The sequence below is a fragment of the Aethina tumida genome, chromosome 1 (assembly GCF_024364675.1).
Source record: "Aethina tumida isolate Nest 87 chromosome 1, icAetTumi1.1, whole genome shotgun sequence".
NCBI lineage: Eukaryota > Metazoa > Arthropoda > Insecta > Coleoptera > Nitidulidae > Aethina > Aethina tumida.
The window spans coordinates 57,466,862-57,488,924 of NC_065435.1; the positions used below are offsets into that span (position 1 = coordinate 57,466,862).

At 31.3% G+C, this 22,063-nt stretch overlaps 1 protein-coding gene across 5 annotated transcripts in view; it reads right to left on the reverse strand.

Annotated features, from left to right (window-relative positions):
* LOC109609363 (protein prickle) overlaps positions 1-22,063 on the reverse strand; it is a 236,826-nt gene that overhangs the window by 51,457 nt on the left and 163,306 nt on the right. The window contains exons 1-2 of one of the 5 annotated variants that reach the window (XM_049963698.1): positions 21,277-21,481; positions 9,256-9,713 (exon numbers count right to left, since the gene is read on the reverse strand). The exons of 2 other annotated variants lie outside the window; for them this stretch is intronic. In XM_049963698.1, the coding sequence (XP_049819655.1) occupies positions 9,256-9,680 (425 nt within the window). In that variant the 5' untranslated portion in view covers positions 9,681-9,713; positions 21,277-21,481. Of the gene's footprint in view, positions 1-9,255; positions 9,714-9,775; positions 9,837-21,272; positions 21,482-22,063 lie in introns of those variants that run through there. 2 more of the 5 variants (XM_020026019.2, XM_049963703.1) reach the window with 2 other exon arrangements.

Sequence of the window (22,063 nt, forward strand, 5' to 3'; positions counted from 1 at the left end):
AGTGAGGGTCGTTGACCATCTTCAGAAACTATGAAGGAAATAGGTATATAAAAAAATATTATTGGTAAAAATAGTCTTAATAAACGTGAATTTTTAATGAAAATCTCTTTATTGTATTTTTTAAAATAAGATGATAGTAACACGTTGAATATTGAAGATTATAAAAATTCTAGTTTGGCTAAAGGAAAGCAAAAAATGACATACAGGGAGATCCACGATTTTCTGTTTAGATATATGATTGAACGGTTCGTATAATGATTTTTTTACATTATCTATATTTGATGACTTAGTATTTTAAATGGAACACGCTATATATTAATGCATTTTATGCATGGAATGGAAAAATCATGTTTGATAAGAAAAAAATATTAATAATAATTCTTTATAAATTTATAAAAAGAAAAGAGGTTAATATAAAATTATCGATATAACGTTTATTAAAAATATTTTCAAGGCACTATGTTACTACCGGTTCTACAGGAAGTGACATTTAGTTCAAATATTTAGTTTTAATTTATTCTATAGATATTATTGAATATTTGAATTCTATATAAAATTTTCAGCCTATTACATTTTGAATAGTTCTCCTATTTTCATTTGGTTTTGAGATATTTAACATTTTCAAAAGTAATATTAATATATTAATATATATTAATTGTATCTTCATCCTTGGTACATTCGTTATCAAAAGAGTATATTATCAGGAATCATTAATAGTATTTTAAATATTAAGCAGGTATTTCCGTTTAATTCTTTCCTACATTAAATTCCAATAAGTACATTATTTCAGTATTCATTCATTTGACGCGGATACTACAGTCGCAGCTATAATATTAGATTGATATCTCTTTTAGTTCTCTATAATCCTTCAATGAATCAGTTAGGTGAATCCCCTTGTCCTCCAAATTTAATTTTCGTTCTTCTAATCGTTTCTTAGATATTGCCTAAATAGAACTTGTGGGCCACTCAGTATAAGTAAATAAAGCATATAAAACCAAAGAAGTTGATGTGACATATTAATATTTATCTTCTTTCCTGCTTAAGATGTGAACAAATGATGATGACGACTTGAATGGAATAAAATATCAACCATGAATGAAAATCACAAAACGTTATCAATCTAACTAAATTTTACTATAAAATTAACATATGTCAAAATGCCCTGTACCATGTAGGTACTATTAACTATTTTTTAAATGGAATGAATGGTATCTCATTTAAAATATAGTTTTATTCTACATTCAGTTTAACATTGTTGTCTAAAGTCGGGTAGCAGTTGCGTAGTTATAATTTTACAGGTTAGTTAGAGTCTTTTGAGCCTCATTGCCTTATCCAAAAATTATTAGTTTTGGAGATATTTAATTTTTGGTGATTTTAATCAATAATCACGGATTGTTTTTCAATATTTTTCGAAATTCTTTTTTTAGTAGTCATGTTAGTATACATTGATACATGCTACGTAGTAATTGTTTTTCCAAAAAAGCCTTACGGAAATTTTATTCGAGAATTTGTAAGAGTTCTTAAGTTCATTATGTTTTTTTTTTTTTAATTTTACTATAAACTTTGGCTGTAAATTGTTTAAAAAACTTCTTTGATTTATTACCTTTCAATGAATGTAATATATTTATAAAAAATAATAATTTTCGATAGGAAATGTTACATTTGCAAGAAACATAGGGTAGGGTGGTATAAGGTGTGCAGTTTGTAATCAAAGGCTCATAAATTGCAAAATATAAATGTTATCTGAGATCATTTATTTATTTATTTATGCTTAATTATCACTGTAACAAATGACATACTTATTTTAACAGAACAAAAATAATTTTTTTAGTAATTAATTGAAATTCACAAATTGGAAATTGCATTATTTTATAATAATAAAGAATCACCCCCTAAAATTTATGCATTTACTTCTGATTCACCTAGTTTAAACTTTTAAAAATACAACTATAGTGTTATTATCAAAAAAATATATTTTAGGTTCTCGTTCACATTTGAATTGATGGGTGACCTTATAATATGGGGATAATTTTGATATTTTTAGAACAATTTTGGTTGACGATTCTGGTGGTTTCTAAAATGTTTTCTCTTCACAATTTGGCTATGAATAATAATACGAGTAGAAAGAAATATTAACGACCAAAAATATTGTGTAGTTTTTTTAAACTATTTGTATAGGATTTGTATGTATGCCCGGCACATTCGAAATTTTCAAAAGACCCATTCAACGGGTCTGCTGTATAATAGTTCTCTTTTCTCTCTCTGAACGATCCGGCCTCGGTATTTTATATGCCAGCTCTACGACGATGATAATTCAAAAGGCACTTTTTCGCCGTGCAGCCATTGAAAGTACAAACCGTGTAAACATAGTTTTATTTAGATGATTTATTGCATTTAGGCGAGCATGTTAACTGAATTTAATTTATTTCCACCGTGCAAAATAACTTTCGCAGGCGCAGTCGCGACGGTGCGTGGTCGACCGAATTTTAATTTATTGCCCGTACATAAATAGATAAACGAATGTATTGGGATTTTTTTCTGAGGGGTACGAACCACCACCACGACAAAAAGTAACATTTAATACCTCGCAATCTGCCGGGTGGATAATTGCGTTTGGATTTTTATGTGTTCAGTTAGAAATTAAATTAGCCTCTAATCAATGGAGCCATAAAAAATTGCACCGTCAACGGCAATTACATAAAATAATACATCATTAATATTGTTTGCACTTCTTTTGATGGTACAATGTGCCATTGTGCCGGCAAAGGTTCTTTTTACCATTCGTAAAATGCTTTTTATAATGGTATTAAATTAATTTTATACATAGACGATGATTGGACGAAAACTTACAATAATAAAAGTTAATAGACTCGGCTTAATAAACATATTTCGCTGAGGGCCTCACAATAAATGCTAAATACAGAAAATCGAAATCACTTCCTTTTCCATGTGGCAGTGACTAAATTAACAAAAAATGCACATAACACATTAAATAAATTAAGCAGCAGTAGACCAATTTATTACGTATGGTGATATAAAAAACTCGTTCTTATCTAAAATCTTCAATGAAACCGCTTTAAAACGGTATATAAAAGGTTTATTAGATGCAAGAGACATTTTCTCATGAAGGTAATGTTCACGCATCATCTAGAAGTTAATTTACATCCTGTTTTGTCAGTATAATTATCATTTAAGCCAATAAAAATATTCGTGGAAAGAAACAGGAGATAGATAGCTAAAAAAGATAAAAATACTTTTTATTGATCCATAAACGGCAACAATTTCAACGGCCAGTAAAAGAATATCGTTGAAATGTCACCGCCATATTAGCGTCAACAAAACCAGCATCACACAATGACAGTAGTAAGAAATAAAAAAACGTCCTCATTACGAAATAAAAAAGCATAATTTAAATGTCCCGAATAGCTAGCGCCTGTGGTATCGCGTCGCCGTCATTCCAGTGCCAGAGCGAAGAATTCAGAATTTAGGAGTTGCGGTGGACTTCCTATTTGAATAAACACGACGGGGTCAGCGGGTCCGCGGTGTGAAACATCGCCGTTTAAGATTTAATTTCCACCGCGACTGGTCTGAGAGACCGCTTCGTCGTGCAATCGAATAAAATAAATCGTGGAACAGACAAATCATGCCTTTAACTTTCAGCACGTCGAATTCCAGAATACGACGGAATTACCATCTAAATTTGCGCCGATCTGCGGAAAATTGAATGCGAGCGATTATTTCATGAAAATTATGCGTTTCATTCGGATCTTAATGGCAGGGCAGTGTCGTATATTTAATTAACTGGACGCCTCTTATATTGAGTATATGTTTGCAACGATAAAATATAATTTTCAAATTGTTTTGAATGATCAGTCTAGGTCTAGATCAAATTTTCAAAATTGCCGTATTTTTTGAATACAATACTAGCATTATTTATACCAATTTTTTAAAATATTTTAGTCCTGCCAATTTCCAAATATACGATAAGTCTCTTATTTTGTGTAGTTATGTTCCTGTAGTAGCTTGTTTAACTTAGTTGCCACTGGCCAGTTTCTCAAAAATTATAATAATACGGGAAACTTATTTAGCCCTAAACACTCTGCTGTCATCTCTGCTTATTTTTCTCGGTATTTTAAATTTTCTTACATTTTCACCAACGGTTGAATAATTATAATAAACAGAACACCTCCAGTAAATTGCCAATTTAAATTCACAGATAGCAATGAAAGGCTAGAAAGTAAAAAGTTATAATTTTGTCCATTGAAAAATAAAAAAGTACGTAATTTTTTAAAAATAAAATAAGATTGACCACATTAGAGAACATTAGAGGTACTGACCACTTAATTTATTTAAATAAATTGCTATAATTATGACTACTACTGAATATTCTCATTGTACCATTTGACATTTCACTATGGTAAATATTCGGTTGATGTGAAATATATTCAGCAATTTCCAAACCATAAAATGTGTGCAGTTTCACATAGGTCTGCATACCCTCCTCGATGTTTTCTTAATTCTGCAGCATCTGGAACTTGTTACACAAGAACAATAAATCTATTTAGGCTTATGTATCACGGAGAAGCTTCTGTAACATTCTGATACACCACCATACATTGAAACCATATTGAAAGGCTTATTCATTTTATTATTATTCACATTAAAATTATTATCAGTTCTCAATGTCAATTATGAATGTTGTTTCATCAAGCTGTTCTTTACAACTGACAAAAGATAATGGAATGAGTCACTGCACCACATGTATGGTGCAGATTAACGAACATATGTATTTTTAAAAACTTATAACTGGGTTAACAGACTTGTTTTGGCTCGTGATCTCCAGTGAAATTAACACATCAATTATGAGACGTATTGTAAAAAGTCAATTCTTTGTTATTATTTATGAAACATGGAACTGCTGTACTTCTATCTAAATTAATATAAAAAATACAAGAATAAGTTTTAAATATTTAAATGTAAGGAAAACGTGTTATACATAAAAAATATTAGATATTAAAAATACTATTTAACTATTTCATGTGATTTTATTTGCATTCAGTACGTCTTATTACATGAGCAAAAATAATATGAGTATTAATATTTTTTTATTAGAACATTTTCTTCTCAGGCAGTTTAAATTTTATGTTAGAAGGCGTATAATAATAAAACAAATTAAAGTAAAAAAATAAAAATGACTATAATTTAAAGAATACAATTAAAAAAATAATAAATTGTTAAAGATCTTAAGTTAACTCTCTGTCAGGTATGGAAATCCTCGTAACAGCCAAAATTAATGAATTTGAGACATGCCTTTTATTTTTTATATGTATTGTAATGTTTTTAATTGAACTAAGGCCAAAATGTAGAAAATAAATCAAAAAAACTTGTTTATTAATAATTTAAGATTAGAAAAATCATATTCAGAATTTCATATAGCCGTAAAGTAAATTTTAGACATAAGAATTTTATAAATATAAAATAACTACAATAAACCCTATTATTGTGGGAAAACAGTTTATTAGTAAATAAATTTACGATAAATTATTATAATTATAAAATTTCTGACTTTCTGACTTTGCAAACCCCTCTAGAAAATAATAAATTTAAAAGCTCTATGATATCTACATTTACCATTACAATGTGAAAGATTCTATAAATGTATAATAATTTTTTTATTAACATAAATTATACAGTTCGATGTGATTTATAGCCTACGAATGCGTTAAGAAATCCAAGGTGTGCTCCCCTTTATGCTCGCCAGAAATAATTCATCCCGGTACATGCCCAAGACCTACGCTAGTTAAAACCGTACGAAAATGATTAATCGTGGTGCACATAAAGCTTCATTTAAGAAATTCAATATCGACAACCACTTTGTTTTTATACTTTTAATAAGACAATATGATTAATGGAATTTTTTCAAAGACGGCCACGAAACACGTTGCACGCCTTGTAAAATAAAGATATTGTGTTGAAAAATCTTGTTTGCCAGTTTTTGCTTTGTTTTACATGACAGATGTTTCATTGAAATCGCAGGCTGCGAAAAAATAAAAAAAAAATAATAAATGAAAATAAATAATAATCGTTGCTTCCGCGCGATAATTCTTAAGACGTGAGATAATACGAAATAATTGTAATGGTTTATGGCTAGTTACGGCGATTTGTTTTACAACGAGAACGAAATTTCATGCTGTTTAACAATAAAACGCCGGGAAACACATTATTACAGTTCAGCGCGGATTCAAAACCAGAACCTAATTGATATTTTCACAGTGCTTCCTCGAGAAATGCAGCAGTTCCATCGAAGAGAATCAAATTCGAATTGCAGAGTTAGATTGGCATCAATTTGCAAAGCAATAATTTGTTATGACGCGAGGTGAAAAATGGTGGTAATAAACACATTTGTTAACTATTCATCGTTCTTCCTAAGGCTGTACGTTTAAAACACAATGGACGTTGAATAAGTATGGGTGCGTTGTTAGAAAGTCGCATAAAATATCTTGTTAAACAATGAAACTTAATTAGAACGATCAATATGCACTTCCTGGATAATGAAAAATGCATTTTCTCATAAACCTTGCCTAACATTACAAAACCAATATTACGTGTTACTTATCCAAAGAACAATATTTAAGTTTAAGACGGCGCAATAAATTATTAATGACCGTACAAGACAATCCATAATCGGTGCTTTTAATTAAAAGTGGCACGAGAGGTTTGGGGCGAAAAGAAACGGACATTTATCACGACGATTCACTTCTGGATCGAATCAGTAGTTGCGTTTAATAACACACCAGTCAAGTTTAAATTGTAAAAGCGAAACTGATTTACTGCTTGCATTCTTCGCGTTTAATGGTATTTTTTCAGTACACGTGCCACCATTTAAAATAGTTTTCCAGTTATTTATTCGATCGGCGCGCATTATTTTAATAGATTTTGTGCGATGTGACAGTTTTAACAATTTCTGTTTTCTAGACGGAAAAGAAATTTATGTGGAAATCCGAGTGTTTATCCCTTATTTTAGCGTTTATCGTCGCACAAATCAAAGCTCGAAACATCGCAGGTGTTTACGGTAAATAGATTCAATCTGTTGGGGCCGTTTCAGCTGAAAATGGCCTCGTTCTATCGATATCCACCTAAAAAGACGTTTGTGTCGCTGAAACCCCGTTCCCCCTTTCTATTTGTATTCTGTTTACGCGACAATTTTATACATTACATTCCGCTCAGATTTTCCCGGAAACAGCGCATTACTTCGACGTCAGAAAACTTTAAAGTGAATTTATTGTGCGTCCCGCTAGAGAGAAACTTCAGAGAATTACATTTGGGCGGGAACATTATTCTTTATGTTATAAATAAACAACGATATTCACAAAATTATCTATTATATCCACTTACTTACGTCTATGGTAATTTGGGTGTAACTTACCTGGAAAAAATGGAAAAAATTAGCAAGTATAATGACACAAAATAGCAATTAATGAGACCATTTGCTGTCAAGCAATCAATTCCGTATGTCCTAATAAGTAAATACACAGAATGATTCACATAATTGATTCTTTTTAGACTTACAGAAAACTAAAAGATAAATCATCCTGAAATTTTGTTTGCGGCTACATCATGACGTTATTTACTTTTCCAAAATATTTTGTTTTTACAAATAGAAACCTATTCCATTTTTGAATACTACTTAAAATTCGGGACATTCATATTTACATTTGTTTAAGACATACTTGTTTTTTTTTTTTAAATTTTCACATATAGAATCTGCTAACTAAAATCTCTATTACTGACAATTATAGAGTATTAGTAATATTATAAATTATTAAATCATCACATTTTACTGTAGATGGTTTTCAATTTATTTTAAAAATATTTAGAAAGATTCACTTTATACATCTCTATGTTATTAAAATATTAGTATTAATTTTCTGTTTTTATAAATATAAAATAACTATAATAAACCCCACTATTGTGGGAAAATAGTTTATTAATAATTAAGTGAACAATTTAACATAAATTAGTATAATCATAAAATTTCTGATTATACATGATTTGTTTTTGCAGAGCTACATACAAAGTAATAAATTTAAAAGCTCTGTGATTTTTCCATTTACCATTACAATGAGAAAGACTATAAACGTAAACTATTTTTTATTAACACAAAATTTATGTCGTATGGCGTAAACATTTTGTTTTATCTATTTGAAATAAGAACATTATTGGCATTTAAAATATAAAAAGGCAAACACATTACATCTTTGTAAATATTCAATTTAGCTATAGGCTATGCTGTAATATAGTTGAAAATAAAATTCTACATCAAATGGTGTAAAGATTTTATGATAGTTCTATTTGAAATAAGTTAGTCGGAATATTGTTAGTAGTCCCTGACTGTATACGTTTTTGTTGATGTGTATATCAAAAATTAACATTTCAATTCAATTCAATTTTTTCATGTGTTACAGTTTTTTTTATAAAAAATTAAACATTAAAACTAAATGAAGAAAATGTTCCAACATTTTAGGTGAAAACTGAAAATGCAATAATATACATGTTCTCTAAAAATTTATAATGAGCCACTTAACCTGTATAAAAACGGTTTTACGATTAATTTAGAGAGGCGTTAGTTTTGTTTTATTTGACAGCAAATATTTACGTTTATGGTTTAGTTCAAACTTTTGCTGTCTAACCAAACAATTTGAAATATACTATTAAACTAAATTATACGAACGTTTGTTGCTAATTTAGAGGAGAAAATAGATTGGTTTTAGCTTTATACGGTGATAAACAATTTTATTAGTCTGCACATCTAAAAATTGAATTATGCTTTAAAAAACAACATTTAAAATAACTACCAATTTAGTGTGTAGAAAGGCAAATGTTGAATGTAATTTACAATGAATATGTGTGTTAATATTCTCACATGAATCAAAGGAAATTATTATGGAGTTGTTTATAGCAGAATATATACTATTTTTTATGACCTTCTTGTTATGAGACGAGCATTGCTTTAACTGTTTTATTGGTTTGAAATTTATACGTTTATTAGTCCTGACACATTTATAGCTAAAACTATTTGTCACATTTCTTTTGATCCATTGCTTTAGATTTTTAACACGGTAGTTAATGGGGTCTTTATTAACAATTTATGGCAGTTGCCTGCTTCTAGTAACGTCTCTTGTTAACAACTATCAAGAGAGTTGAACTTACTAGCATCCACACTGTTACATTTTGACTGGTAGTTTCAGAACTTACTCATCAATTCCTCGTGTCAGATCCAACGAACTTAATCCTGGTGAACTGGGTGACGGCATGCGAATCTCCTCGAACACAAAACTGTTATTCACAGGCGACACCTGATCATTCCTCAGGGTGTTTTCATAAAAATTACCCTGGCTTTCACCACTACCAACACTCTGATGCAAACTAGAATTTTGCGCACTAACACTGGTGTTACTATCCTGGTTCTGTATCGAAGTAATGCCATTATAAAACTTTTTGTTGTCGCGCAGATTCTTCGACCCTCCACGTTTACCGTATAGTTGTCTGTAGTACTTTTCCTGGTCGCCGTACATCCAGCATACCTTCCACCATTGCTTGCACATCAGCACATTGGCCGACTGTGCAGCGTTCTCGTGTTTCAATGCGGTGCTGGTATTGGACATTGTGTGGCTCTTCATTACCAAAATTACTGACGCTGCAGACGAAGCATCCTGTTTGGAAATTGGGGATTTTATAATAAAAACCATTTTCAACGTTTTCCCTGCGAAAATACCAATCGACTCCTTGCAAATCGAACGATGAAAATTGCACGTTGATCCAGTTGAATTCGTTACATTTCAATTTGTACCTCTCGTTCAATGAATATGCAAAAACGTTTAAAAGAGTTTAAAGAGCGTCAGTCAACGGGGTCCGGTGCACAAAAGCCACACGAATGATTTAATGGCCGAATTAAAATTTCCGCATTAATTTTCCATCAAATAAAACGCTCCTGATGGTTGTCAAATGGCGTATCAGTTGTATAACGACAGTCGATTTGCATGTAACACAAAAGAATGGCACTTTGTGCTAATTTATAGGACTGGTAAATAATTTTCGAAATTATTTATTTCACTGCCGCGAAAGCCTTTGTTACGCATTTATGATTGCGTGCGCGGCATTGATAAAATATTTTATGTTCAAGTAAGTGCCTGGAAAACGAATGGGGTAGCAGTACATTGCTATGGAGGGACGCTATTTAAATTTATGGATTTTTTAATAGTTCGCGGCGGAATAAAAACGTGTTCCGCTGCCGCAATATATTTTTTAATGAATTTCATTAGGGGCAAGCAAATTATACGCATGTATTTATTCAAAAGCGTTAACTGTATAAAATTTGCGCAGCAGGAATAATATAAATCACGGCAATCTCGTGAAGTATTAAAAATAAATATAATTTGCTGTGGATATTTTCATTTAGATTGGCGCAATTACACATTTTTCATCTTATCTTTGGCGCTGCTTATAAATTACGGTTACTTTTTAAAGATAATTTTGATGGATAAGTACATGTAAAATTATAGTTTAATAGTTGTTAGTGATCTGATATGATTATACTAGTTTGACAAAAATAGAATATATTTTAATCAGTAGAGTGGAATAACCTGTAGTACAAAATTGAAATTGATTTTCTGAAAAATAATACCCTGAAGTGGAGTGCTCTTATTCAGTTTATTATAAAAATAAAAGAGTAATTTTATCTGGTTATAAATAGCATTATTTAGTTATTAAGAAGATATTTTAAAGTGCAGTTCCTATTAACTTGGAAATTGATTTTCTGAAAATGAATATTCTACACTTTTGTTGGCTTCTCTTGACGCTGATAGTTTATACAATTATGTAGTTTTCTATGTATTATTTTCCGTGCACGAGTTGCCTCTAATTATTATACAAGTATTTTAATAGAAAACATCATTATTTTTGATTTATTCCGACTAAGCTTGATATCTGACATATAAGATCAAGCAAGACGATTAAAAAGTTTTAATAGATATGAGGATGTTGTATAAATTTAATTATGTTATTTAAAATATGGCCTTTGCGCTTTTTTTGTGGCAGTTTTTCGTGGAAACGAAAATGTTGCACCATTCCGAGGCACATTATCATTTGGTATCTTGATCCTGGTGCTCCAATTACACCGAAACTTTTTTCACATTTAATCGTCTTTTAATTAAAAGCTCGTCTTACATTAGTGACTAATAATCCTGTTTTGCTTCGAGTTGTAATGGGGCTACAATTAAAGATCTATTATGTTGTACTAAACATCTACAAACAGCAATTATTTTTTAGGAACTGTAGCACCATTTCCTCTCTTTCACCCATAAAGTGTATCATTACTCTTGTTCTAATTAAAAATTCGTTAGTACTCAATAGACTATTTATTAGCTTATAATGAATGTGATTTATAGCCAAGTTATAAACCTATTACGGTTACGAAAAATATACGCAGCAGCAATATACATAAGTTTCTTTTGTTTCTGGACATATTTTATTAATGTCATATTTCCATTTACAAATAGCCAACACCTACGTGGTCAGCTCCCGGCACTTCATTAGAATTTTAATCAACTATTAAGCGTTTAACTGCCATTTGTTCATTGCCACGCAAGGCATCGCATTTATCACTGATATTTGCTAAATAATATTTCCACAACTAACCCAAATTCGAATTGATAAGTATTGGACTCCGACTGAGGTACGGTTTCAGTGGCATAGTCGGTTGTTTGTGTGTGAGGGACTCATTGCTCGGGGATAACTTCTCAGTCGCACTAGATCAGTTTGTATCGATATCGTATACAGAATTTCCAATGCAATAATACTAAATATCCGAGATATTGATTTTATGTATATGCACGGCAAAACGAGTTTTATTTACAACATATGTACCAGTCGAAAGTACGCCTCAGGAATGTACTTATGTCGATGATTTGCGGCGAATATTCGCCATTATTGTTTTAATAAATTTTCAGTCCGACAATGTCTCGGATTTATGCCTACCTGTTGTAGTCGTATCTAATGTTTTTGCTAATTGCCGGCGCAGGAATATGGACAAAGGTGTTGACCCCGCGGCTACTGGTACTAATTAAAATGGTAATTTTAATGAAAACTGTTTATCATGTCCGTTTCGTTACTTATTTCGTTTGAGACACAATTAAAAAATTGATTCCAATAAATCAAACAATTAGTTTACTGGATGCTAGAAGAAAATTAATAAAGTGAGTGTCGTCTGAGCTGTGCTCTAAAATAATTTTTGTACAGCCCCCAGCAAGGATCCAAAGATAAAAACTGAAAATAATTAGATATCATTCATTCGTAGGTATCTAAATGCAATCAACATATTTCAAAGTTTAGAACAATATTAATTATCGGCGAAGATTACAATCTGGTGCAGGACGATGAACTTTTGCCTCTATAACAGTGTGAATGGTAGCAAAAATGTTCAATTTAGAAGATCAACAGGCGCGATAATGTTCAAATTTATGTTGCGAGGTTGTAGAGAATATGTTACGCAAAACTCATTGATTGCTTTTAGTGTTTTTATAAAATTCTCTGCATCTACATAAATTATCATTAATTAATGCGGCCGATCACAAATGAGTGTTGCCTTTTAAATCAGGACGGTCGTAAATTAGAATACATTTATGCCAAAACACAGAATCCACGTCAGAAGAAAAATGGTGAAAAGTCGAAACAAACGTATTTTTACTATTTAATATGTAAATGTGGCGTATAAATTAATAGTATGCTGATAAACACTAATCGGATCTTAAGAAGAGTCAAACTTATTCAAATGAGTTTGAAATGGGTCATAAAAATGTAGACAAGTTAATAACACCCACGGCCGATGTAATTTATGGACTGTCATCGTAAAATTAAAATAACAGTTTATATTTCTTCATAAACAATCAAATCGAGAAAAAACCAAAACGTGGAATGTCCATCATTTGATCGTGAAGCAGATGAAAAAATGCAACCGACTTGGCCGTTTGTTCACGTTTACGTTTTTCGTTGTGGCAAAAACTGGGATAAAACAACTTGCCCATGGGTTTTAATTACGTGTTTCTTCTTTGATCTAATATTCAAATTATTGAACTTGTATTTTACATAAAAAAAATCAAGACCGACGTGCTGCAATTTAAAATGCAAAGTTACTTTTTACCGGATCCGTCTAATTAAAACAGTAAATTAACAAAAGGTAAAAGAAATTACGCGGATTGAAAGTATGAACTGAATAAATCTCGTATGGATCACTGTAAAGCGTTTAGAAATTGTCTCCTTGAATTGTTAGGAAACGGAAAACTATCTTGGTCTTTGCCGATTTATGGTTATTGCCGGTGATGGAATTATTTACCATATATAATATACTGCGATAGAAAACAACTTCGGTTTGTGCTGTTATGTCCACTTAAATCGTGAAATTTATATTAATTTCACGAATAATTTTTATATAGACTTCCAGAATCTGTCAAGAAAACCGAATAAATTACATAAATTTCCTTCTTTCTGTTCAAAATCGTTATTTGTAACATGATACGCATTTAGAATAATTTATTTTAGTTAAATTTAAATATTTTACTAGAAATTAAATATGTTATTAAAATGTAAAGTAAAATTTATTGTTCATATACAAATTTTATAATTATCAAATTATTTTTGTAGAGTGAAATGAAATTGAGTAATTTTATTATTCCCATTGTTATTTCCAATTAATTTTCATTATGATTATTATTTTTAGTCTTTATGGAATTCTTTATGGTTTTTTCCTTACCCAAAGTTGATTAAAAATGTTTCAATGTAAGAATATACATTTACATTTCTTATTAATTGATAAAAAATAAAACAAAAGAAGCATTTAAACTTTAAGATGATTTCTGAATACATTAAAATTGTGTTGAAGTGAATGGACTAAACTGTCAGTGATTGTATTTGTAATTATTGTTTTTTAATTGATTTTTAATTACATGATATAAGGCAAAATAATTGGTCAAATAAGTATACATGTAAAATTTTGTCTTCTATATTTATTCAAAAGTATATACATCTACCTTCCGACATAGACATAGTTTTTAACCAGTCCTGAATAATAATAATATTTAACTTATTGCTATAATATTTTCAGGTAGATAAAAAATTATTTCGAAACTGGAATAATTTTTTCTCTCCACTTCACGTAAGTAATGAAGAACTATCAGAAGAGGTTCAAAGCTGGTAGCAATATGTTTGGTGTGAGATGAAATAAATTCAAATATGACCAAAATAATAATAACAAAATAGAAAATTAAATAAATATTTTTACAATTATATTAAAAATGTGTAAAAGCAGAATTCGTACTTTAATATACAGATCTAACTTCGACACTAGAGTTTTTAACCCATTCTCAGTAATGAAAAAATATTGAGAGTGGTTTGAACAAAATATATTTTTTTTGTAATAGTTTTGGGTGAAGAAGACATTAATTCGAAGACACTCAGTAAGTAAGATCTGATATATCATAGATTTTAAAAATTTAAGCAATGTATATTTTTCTCCTTTCTGTAATTTTAAATATATGTAGCTGATTACGGATAATTATTATTAAATATAATACAATAACTGTTAGTAACAACGAATATTTTTCTTTTATCCCAGGTGCAACCACATTAAATTTACACACATACGGGTAGTCACATATTTAAATGCAAAACTAATTTTAAAAGGAGAATGCCAAGAAAAAGTTTAGTAAAACCCATTCGCACGATTTTAATTCGAGAGCAGTCCGTGTAATTTTTCTAGGCGTTAATCACCGGACGATTTGTCATCTCGTTCACCGACCACCTCGACACTCACACACACACACACACACACACCGTAAACAGCCCGAGATCCTGCCCGTTTAAAAGAATGGCCATCGTCAAACACGTTTTCGTTGTAAACTCAGTCAGATTAACGTTGCCACATCACACGTTCATCCCGTGGCATTTTCATTTTCGCTGCTGAAGGCCTTAAATGTTTAATTAACTAAGAGCCGTCGGCTCCTTAACTAGACGAAAAACAAATAGCATTTGCTCCGGTGCTATTCCAGCGAGAGTAACCGGTTGTTAAGGGTTACACTTTGATTGATTTGGATGGCTGCCAGCTAAGGAGCGCGCTATTCGCGGTTTTTGTGTTACAGTAAAAATGGAGTGGCGCAGAAAAACGTACGGTTGGAACGTTGCAAATTAAGTTTGAGCGATCTGCTCAACGGTACGGTGCCAATATGGAATTTTATTGGACGCGTATCAAACTCGAGTTGAGTTGATTAGCTGTTTAACAGTGTTCTTGATATGAATTGTTAATGGAAACGAGTCACACATAGTCGTTACGTTTAACAATATCGGTGAATACTAAACGAACGCGCGGTAAACTATAGTTAATATTCGTTTGGTTACATTGCTGTTACAACCTACATTACCGTTAATATGTATTCACATTTTCAGTAGCAACTATTTCATAATAGGTACAGTGCATACGTGTTTCATGTTTTGAATACCCAATTAATACCAACAGTTAAAATATGGTTTTGAAACATTTTTATATATATATTCCATATAATTTATTTATTTACAAAAATATACAGTAGCTATAATTAGTGATTGGTTGAAGAGAAATTGTAAGAGAAACAAGAAGAGATGACTAAGAGTTTTCGGCTAAAAAAGTCAATCGATTTCCGCATTTTTTAAAAAAAGCACTTATGCTAAGGGGATGCTTCAATTTTTCTTAAACTGATTTATGTATATATTAAACAACAATTTGATTCCATATATTGAAAAAATGATGCTCTTAATACATAAGTTTCAACATGGAAATGAGCCTATATAGAAATCCAAAATTATGAAGGATTGGTTAATAGATCAAAACATCAATATTTTGTCTTGCCCGTTCACATCTTCACACAGTAATTCAACAGAAAACTTTCAGACAAATATTTATAGCATTTTATAGAATATATAATATTTTTTATAATATAATATAAAACAACATTAGTAAATTAGTATTAATTATTTTAAGAGTTCACATTAAATAAAAGAGTTATGGCTAAAATATTTAATAGTTTAAGAAGTTCCTATAATAATGACCACCACTGTATACATTTTACTAGAAATTCATTATTTTAGTAATATGTATTTTGATTTTTCAATATTTTTATGACAATTTTTTAAGTGAAATTCAAAGTTTGAGCCTTTTTTAATATTGTGTACCACAATTTTCAGTTAAATATTTTTAAATTGTAATTAACATTGTTAAAACAACAGAATCTTTGACAGCATATTTTTTCAGCTGCAATTATTTCATGAATATAGTTTTTTTTAGTTTCGAAATATTAGTTAATTAGTAAAGAATTGTGGCTTTGACTGGTTAAAATTTTTAAGGTCAGTTGACCGACATGTGACCGGTGACCAAGGACATACTATTGATTCAAAAAGATTTATATGAACTAATTTAAATATTAAAGTTGTGAACTCTATTTCAAAGAAAATATTTACATTCTACCTTCTTCATGGTTACTCTGACTAAAACCAAATACACTAATGACCCTAAAATCCCATGTAAAATAAACCATGGACCACCAAATAGAAACAAATAGAAAGTGAATTAACACGGGAAGTATACATAGATGCCTAATATTAAGTTTAAGATACTTCTAATAAATGGAGTCATAGTCAATTTGTTCGAAATATTTGTCTCTACAATTTCTTCAATCATTTAACCGATCAACTGACCACTGTACAGCTCTAAAAAATTAACAATAGAAATGTACTGTTTTGAAATTCCAATTTATGTTGGAAAAAATTAATTTATTGAGTTTCCGCAAAGGCACCCACCAGTCGTTACTTTTAAGACACTGAACTAATATAATTCAATAATCAATTACCGCTCAGAGTTCGTTAACGGTACTCAGTATTTATATGCAGTTCTATTCTTATGTTGTTCCTTTAAATAATTTTGATTAAATTACCACAGTGGCTTATTGTAAATTTTAAATTAATTTTCATGGATACCGTTAGAATAATCGTTTGATACTGAGACAATGATTTATCACTGTGAATTTACAGGGTTGGCAAACACTGTACATTTATGTTTTATAAACAATCAATTATTGTCAGTTTCAAATAATTCAATTGGCTACATTCCAGTTTATCGAAATTTAGTAGCTCCATAGAGAACGAATTGTTGTTCCTGATTTAAATATAAATGTTACTGAGATTTAAACTGAGTTAATGAAAATCTATTTGTAATATTTTATTATATTTACACCAAAAATGATCCTATTACACATAAAGCATATAAAAATCTTTACGTTACTCAAAAAAATTAAACATACATGATACATTTATTTTTTAAATTAGAATTGTTTTAATAATTCAGTCGAGATTGATGCCTAAACATTTTTTAAAACTGGCTAATTAAAACCGTTTCTATAAAAGGTTATATTGCCACTTATTTCAGATGTTAATTGATTTTTCTTGTTTCGATCATTTATATTATAAACATCTACTTTTAAACTAGTAAATGTTTTTCGAAGTTTGTTTATTATATATAAAACCAGCAAGATGCTCAAATATACATTCCTAAAACAGGTATTTTCATTTTTGGAATCACTGATTTGTGAATAAACTGTTTCAAATCCTTTTTTTATTACCAAATCCAAATTAACTTGTAGGAAATCAACCACAAACCGATTAAACCCAAGCACAAAAAAAAGAAAAAGATTCCAGTCACCAGTAAATTTTTCGTTTCGTTTCAACTGTGTAAATGGGATTAAACGATACCCCCAATTTTTTGTCGCACCGATTTTACAATTGCCACACCTGCCAACCGACCAACAAAGCCAACATCAAACGCGCCGACCATTTTGTGAATCGGCATAAATTTCTGTTTCCATTTTTTATTATTATTATTTTTATTGGACGCCGGTACTCATGTAAATACATATTGTAGAGTCATGGTCCCGTTGCGAGTTCACAATAGTACATAGAAAAAGAGATGAAACATAGAGAACGAACGGCGTACAAAATAAAAATTAGTTGGGTTCTTGCAGCGATTTCGATTTCCTTCGGGTACAAACAGCCAAAGTACATAATGCAAGTTGGCGTATCGACAAAGAAATCGGTCGGCTCAATTTATATGTGTTACAACCTGCCAATCAACCTTGTACACGCTGAATTCATTTATGCTAATATTTATTTATTACAATTTATCCGAGCGCTTGCCATTAATTTTTTTTTCCGCGATACCGTCGACGTCCTACTCGAAAATTTGTCCCGTCACCTTTCAAGAATGATACCAGCTTGTCATCAGTCGTTTTACCGGACTTTAATTTTGACAAGGCATCGTGATAGTTTACAAACGTTGAAGATATTTGAGTGGAAACCCATGTTTGATCCTTCAAAGGGTCTGGATGAAGTTCAATCCAGAAGCCTGCCTATCAATTTCATTGGAGCCACAACTTATCTAAGAATGTACCTTAAACTACAATTATTAAACTGTAAATTATGGTATAATGGCATTTTTAAGTCGTTAAGTGGGGCATCTCGGACTATTTTACCTGCGAGCTCCAATTAGGTACAGGAAACGCCAGCGCATCTACCAGGGCTAAAACACAAGTACCGTAATGGCCCGAGACTACACAGAAGACCAACCTCGAGCGTGGAAGGTCTCACGAGAAGGGTGTCCGGATAACAATAGAAATCATCCACTCGAAACGGAACCACCGTTTTGCGGTAACCATTAGGTATCGAACACAAAAGGGTACAACAAAACCGGTGCCATCAATACGTAAGTTCTTTTAAATTATCGATTGCCCTTTTGTCCAATTTATCTGATCGTGCTTGTTATTTTTTTTACGAACTGGGAGTGTAAATTACCTACCGGCGTAATAATTTCCTTAATTAACTGTATTTAGAATATTTGCAATGAATATGTAACTGTTGTCGAGTAAATAAACAAGAAATTTTCTTATGCCACTCATAAACCTGACACAAATGCGGGTCTAATTCAGGCGAAAAAAAAATTATATATAACCGCAACATTTCATGAATACAACTCGGAACAGCAAAAAGTCGAGATTTGAGAGAAAAGAGGCTTTGGGTCGTGTAGCGTTGTAATGACAGCGAGTTCTCGTTTATGTTTATGTAAAGTTCCATTTATAGTTCTGGCGTACTAATGAAACTCCTACTGCGTAATGCTGATTGAATTCCTGATTGGTGGTATCATAAAATTTTGGTTCGCAATAAAGTTGCGGCCCGACAAGCTTCGATAATTGATGGTGAAACTTTCATTTCGGTTTTGTTTAGCCACTTTGTACGTCAGAATGTGTCTCGTTTTGTGTAATAATTACCTGTTTTTCAGGCTTGCGTAGGTAAAAATTAACGTTGGCGTAAATATATAGAAGCGGTACTAATTGTAAGATAAAACTCGTGTTTACCCGTCTCATATTTGGGCGTTAATCTTTTGTCGAACATCTATGTCAGCTTCACGCTTCCCCACATTAAGTCCGCAGGCCTGTTCGACATTAATTTATCAAACGTTTATTTCATTTAAAATTACAGACGGCGACGCTAATGCAAAGTTTCTCGGTGAATGGTCCTTAAATCTTCGCGCAGATACAATCTACATCTATCAGGTGTCGTTACACGATGTTGTACGTTGATAAACAACGCAAAAAATATTACAAAAGTATGTGGTATGAGGTGCTCAGAGATGCCATGGAACCGCTCTGTGCAAATGATGCATCATTTATTTGTTGCATATTATAAAGTAATTTTATGAGTAAACAAATTAAATGCGTGTATATTTATAGAAGAATAAAAGCACTCTGTGTATTTGTTGTTAAAATCAGCTTCTAATTCTGCCACATTAAAAGTTTAAACTTAAATATTGAATAGTTTTTTACATCATTCGAAATCATGAAATCTTTAACAGTGACGACACCTCTGGCACATTTAAGTTTCTAATTACGTGTATGTATTTACCATGAATTATTGATAACTGGCCATTAATTTAACGAAATATTATCAGTTAAACAATTAATTTTATACATTCACTTAAAACGGTCGGTTTTCCGAAGACCAACCGATGTGTGACAAAAAGACGATTTGCGTTAGTTCTAAATCATAAAACTTAAAATTTGCATTGTAGGAAGCACACTCAAAAATAAAATACCTTCATTACAACAACTTAAAATGCATGAAATTAAATGCTAAAATGAAGGAATTTACGTCTCCATATGAATATAAAATTTTATTGCAGCCATTAGAAAATCCAATAATTTCTTTAGGTTACACGGTTCGGCCAAAAAATGTGTATTAAAAACAAGTGAGTTTGCCTACGCAAAAACTTTCTTAGGCTTATACAATTATGAAACATTTATTGTATGTAGAGAGAGAGATTGTCGTGACTCAGATACGTTAATATTGAATCAGGTCAGAGATTATTAGCGGTATTATGTTCATTTTTATGATTAAAATATGCAATGTGATATCCAGACTCGGTTTCCAGTCTAATATCGATGTCGTCGTAACTAATCCACAAGTTGGAGATAAAAAAAATGTCATTCGTAAAGGAGTCGATCAATATTTTCTTGTGTAACATTCACGTCCAAATGTAAAGCACAAATCAAATGTGGATTGAGAAAAAACAATAGATGCAAGGATCAGAAATGATGCAAAGCTTCCAGTCTAATGGAACCAAATTTTGATTTCGAGGACTGTTTATGTATACATTTATTTGCACATTAATGATTAAATTGGCATATAGATGAAGTTAATTAAAATGTCGACGACAATAAATAATATTTGATTCAAATTACGTTTTGACCATAAAATTCTGGTATCCCCCAAATTAAAATAACTCCAGTTCCAGTGAAAGGTGTAACCAAAAATTCCTTTTTAACTTTACACAGCTTCTCCCACCATATTTTTTCACTATAAACAGAGGAATCTATAAGGTTATTAGCATTTTAAATTCATCTTCAGTTTAACAGGTGTTTTACGTTATAATGTGCATCTTTGACAGGTTAAATATAAATAAATCAATTAAATAACCTCGTTTAAATTTAATGATTTAGTTGTTTAGATGTAAAATAGCCAATATTCCTCAGCTGAAGTCATAATGTGTTGTCTGTTTTATTTAAGCAAATATCATCCCCTTGATTATGGTGAACATTTGAACGTGCATGTACCAACAATACTGAACCAAATGATAAAAACCGTACACACGTCCTGGTCGATATGATTCACACTTGTACGCACAATAAAAAAAAACCATCCACCGATAATCGACACGCCGCGTTTAAAATTCCACCACGTTTTTCTTCCACCTGTCGTGCCGTTTGCGCACTTGTCTCACACCCGGGGCGAATTTTCGGTTGCACGTCGCGCAAAAAGAGGTACTGCGCGAAGTAGTAGTCGACTAAACGGACAAGCAGCACCGTGCGAGGAACGAATGCCGGTAAGGACTGCGGATTGTGGGCCGCTGTCAGTCGTAGGTTTCGTTGGTGATCGGGTGAGCTCGTTCGTCTCTTGATCCGACGTTGAAGTCTCCACTGCCACCCCGGGTATTTCTTCTCATTTACTCCTTTACCAACCACTTCTTGTACCATTATTTCATATTTTTCCCAAGTTTACCAATGTTTTGTGCTTAAGAACGTCATCACCGGGTCTTCGTGGAGGGGGCCCGAAAGAGAGCCAAAAGAACCCCACAATCAAGCCAATCTTTTAGAAAATTTTGTAACTGAACTCGACTACGAAAATTTTACTAAAATCGTTGTCATACAAAGAGAATCAAGGTTTAAAAGTAAACGAGAACATAAAAACAAATTAAATATGAAAAAGATCGCCTTAGTCCAGTGAAGCTCAATTAAAGGAAAAACGGTGGAAAACCTTGATATAGGACTAATATGTATACAAACAAGGATATGAAATAAAGTGATGAAAAGAATGGAGGTTTTGCAGAAAATAATGAATCTGTCATTGAATTTAATATAAATGATTATGAGTAAATAAC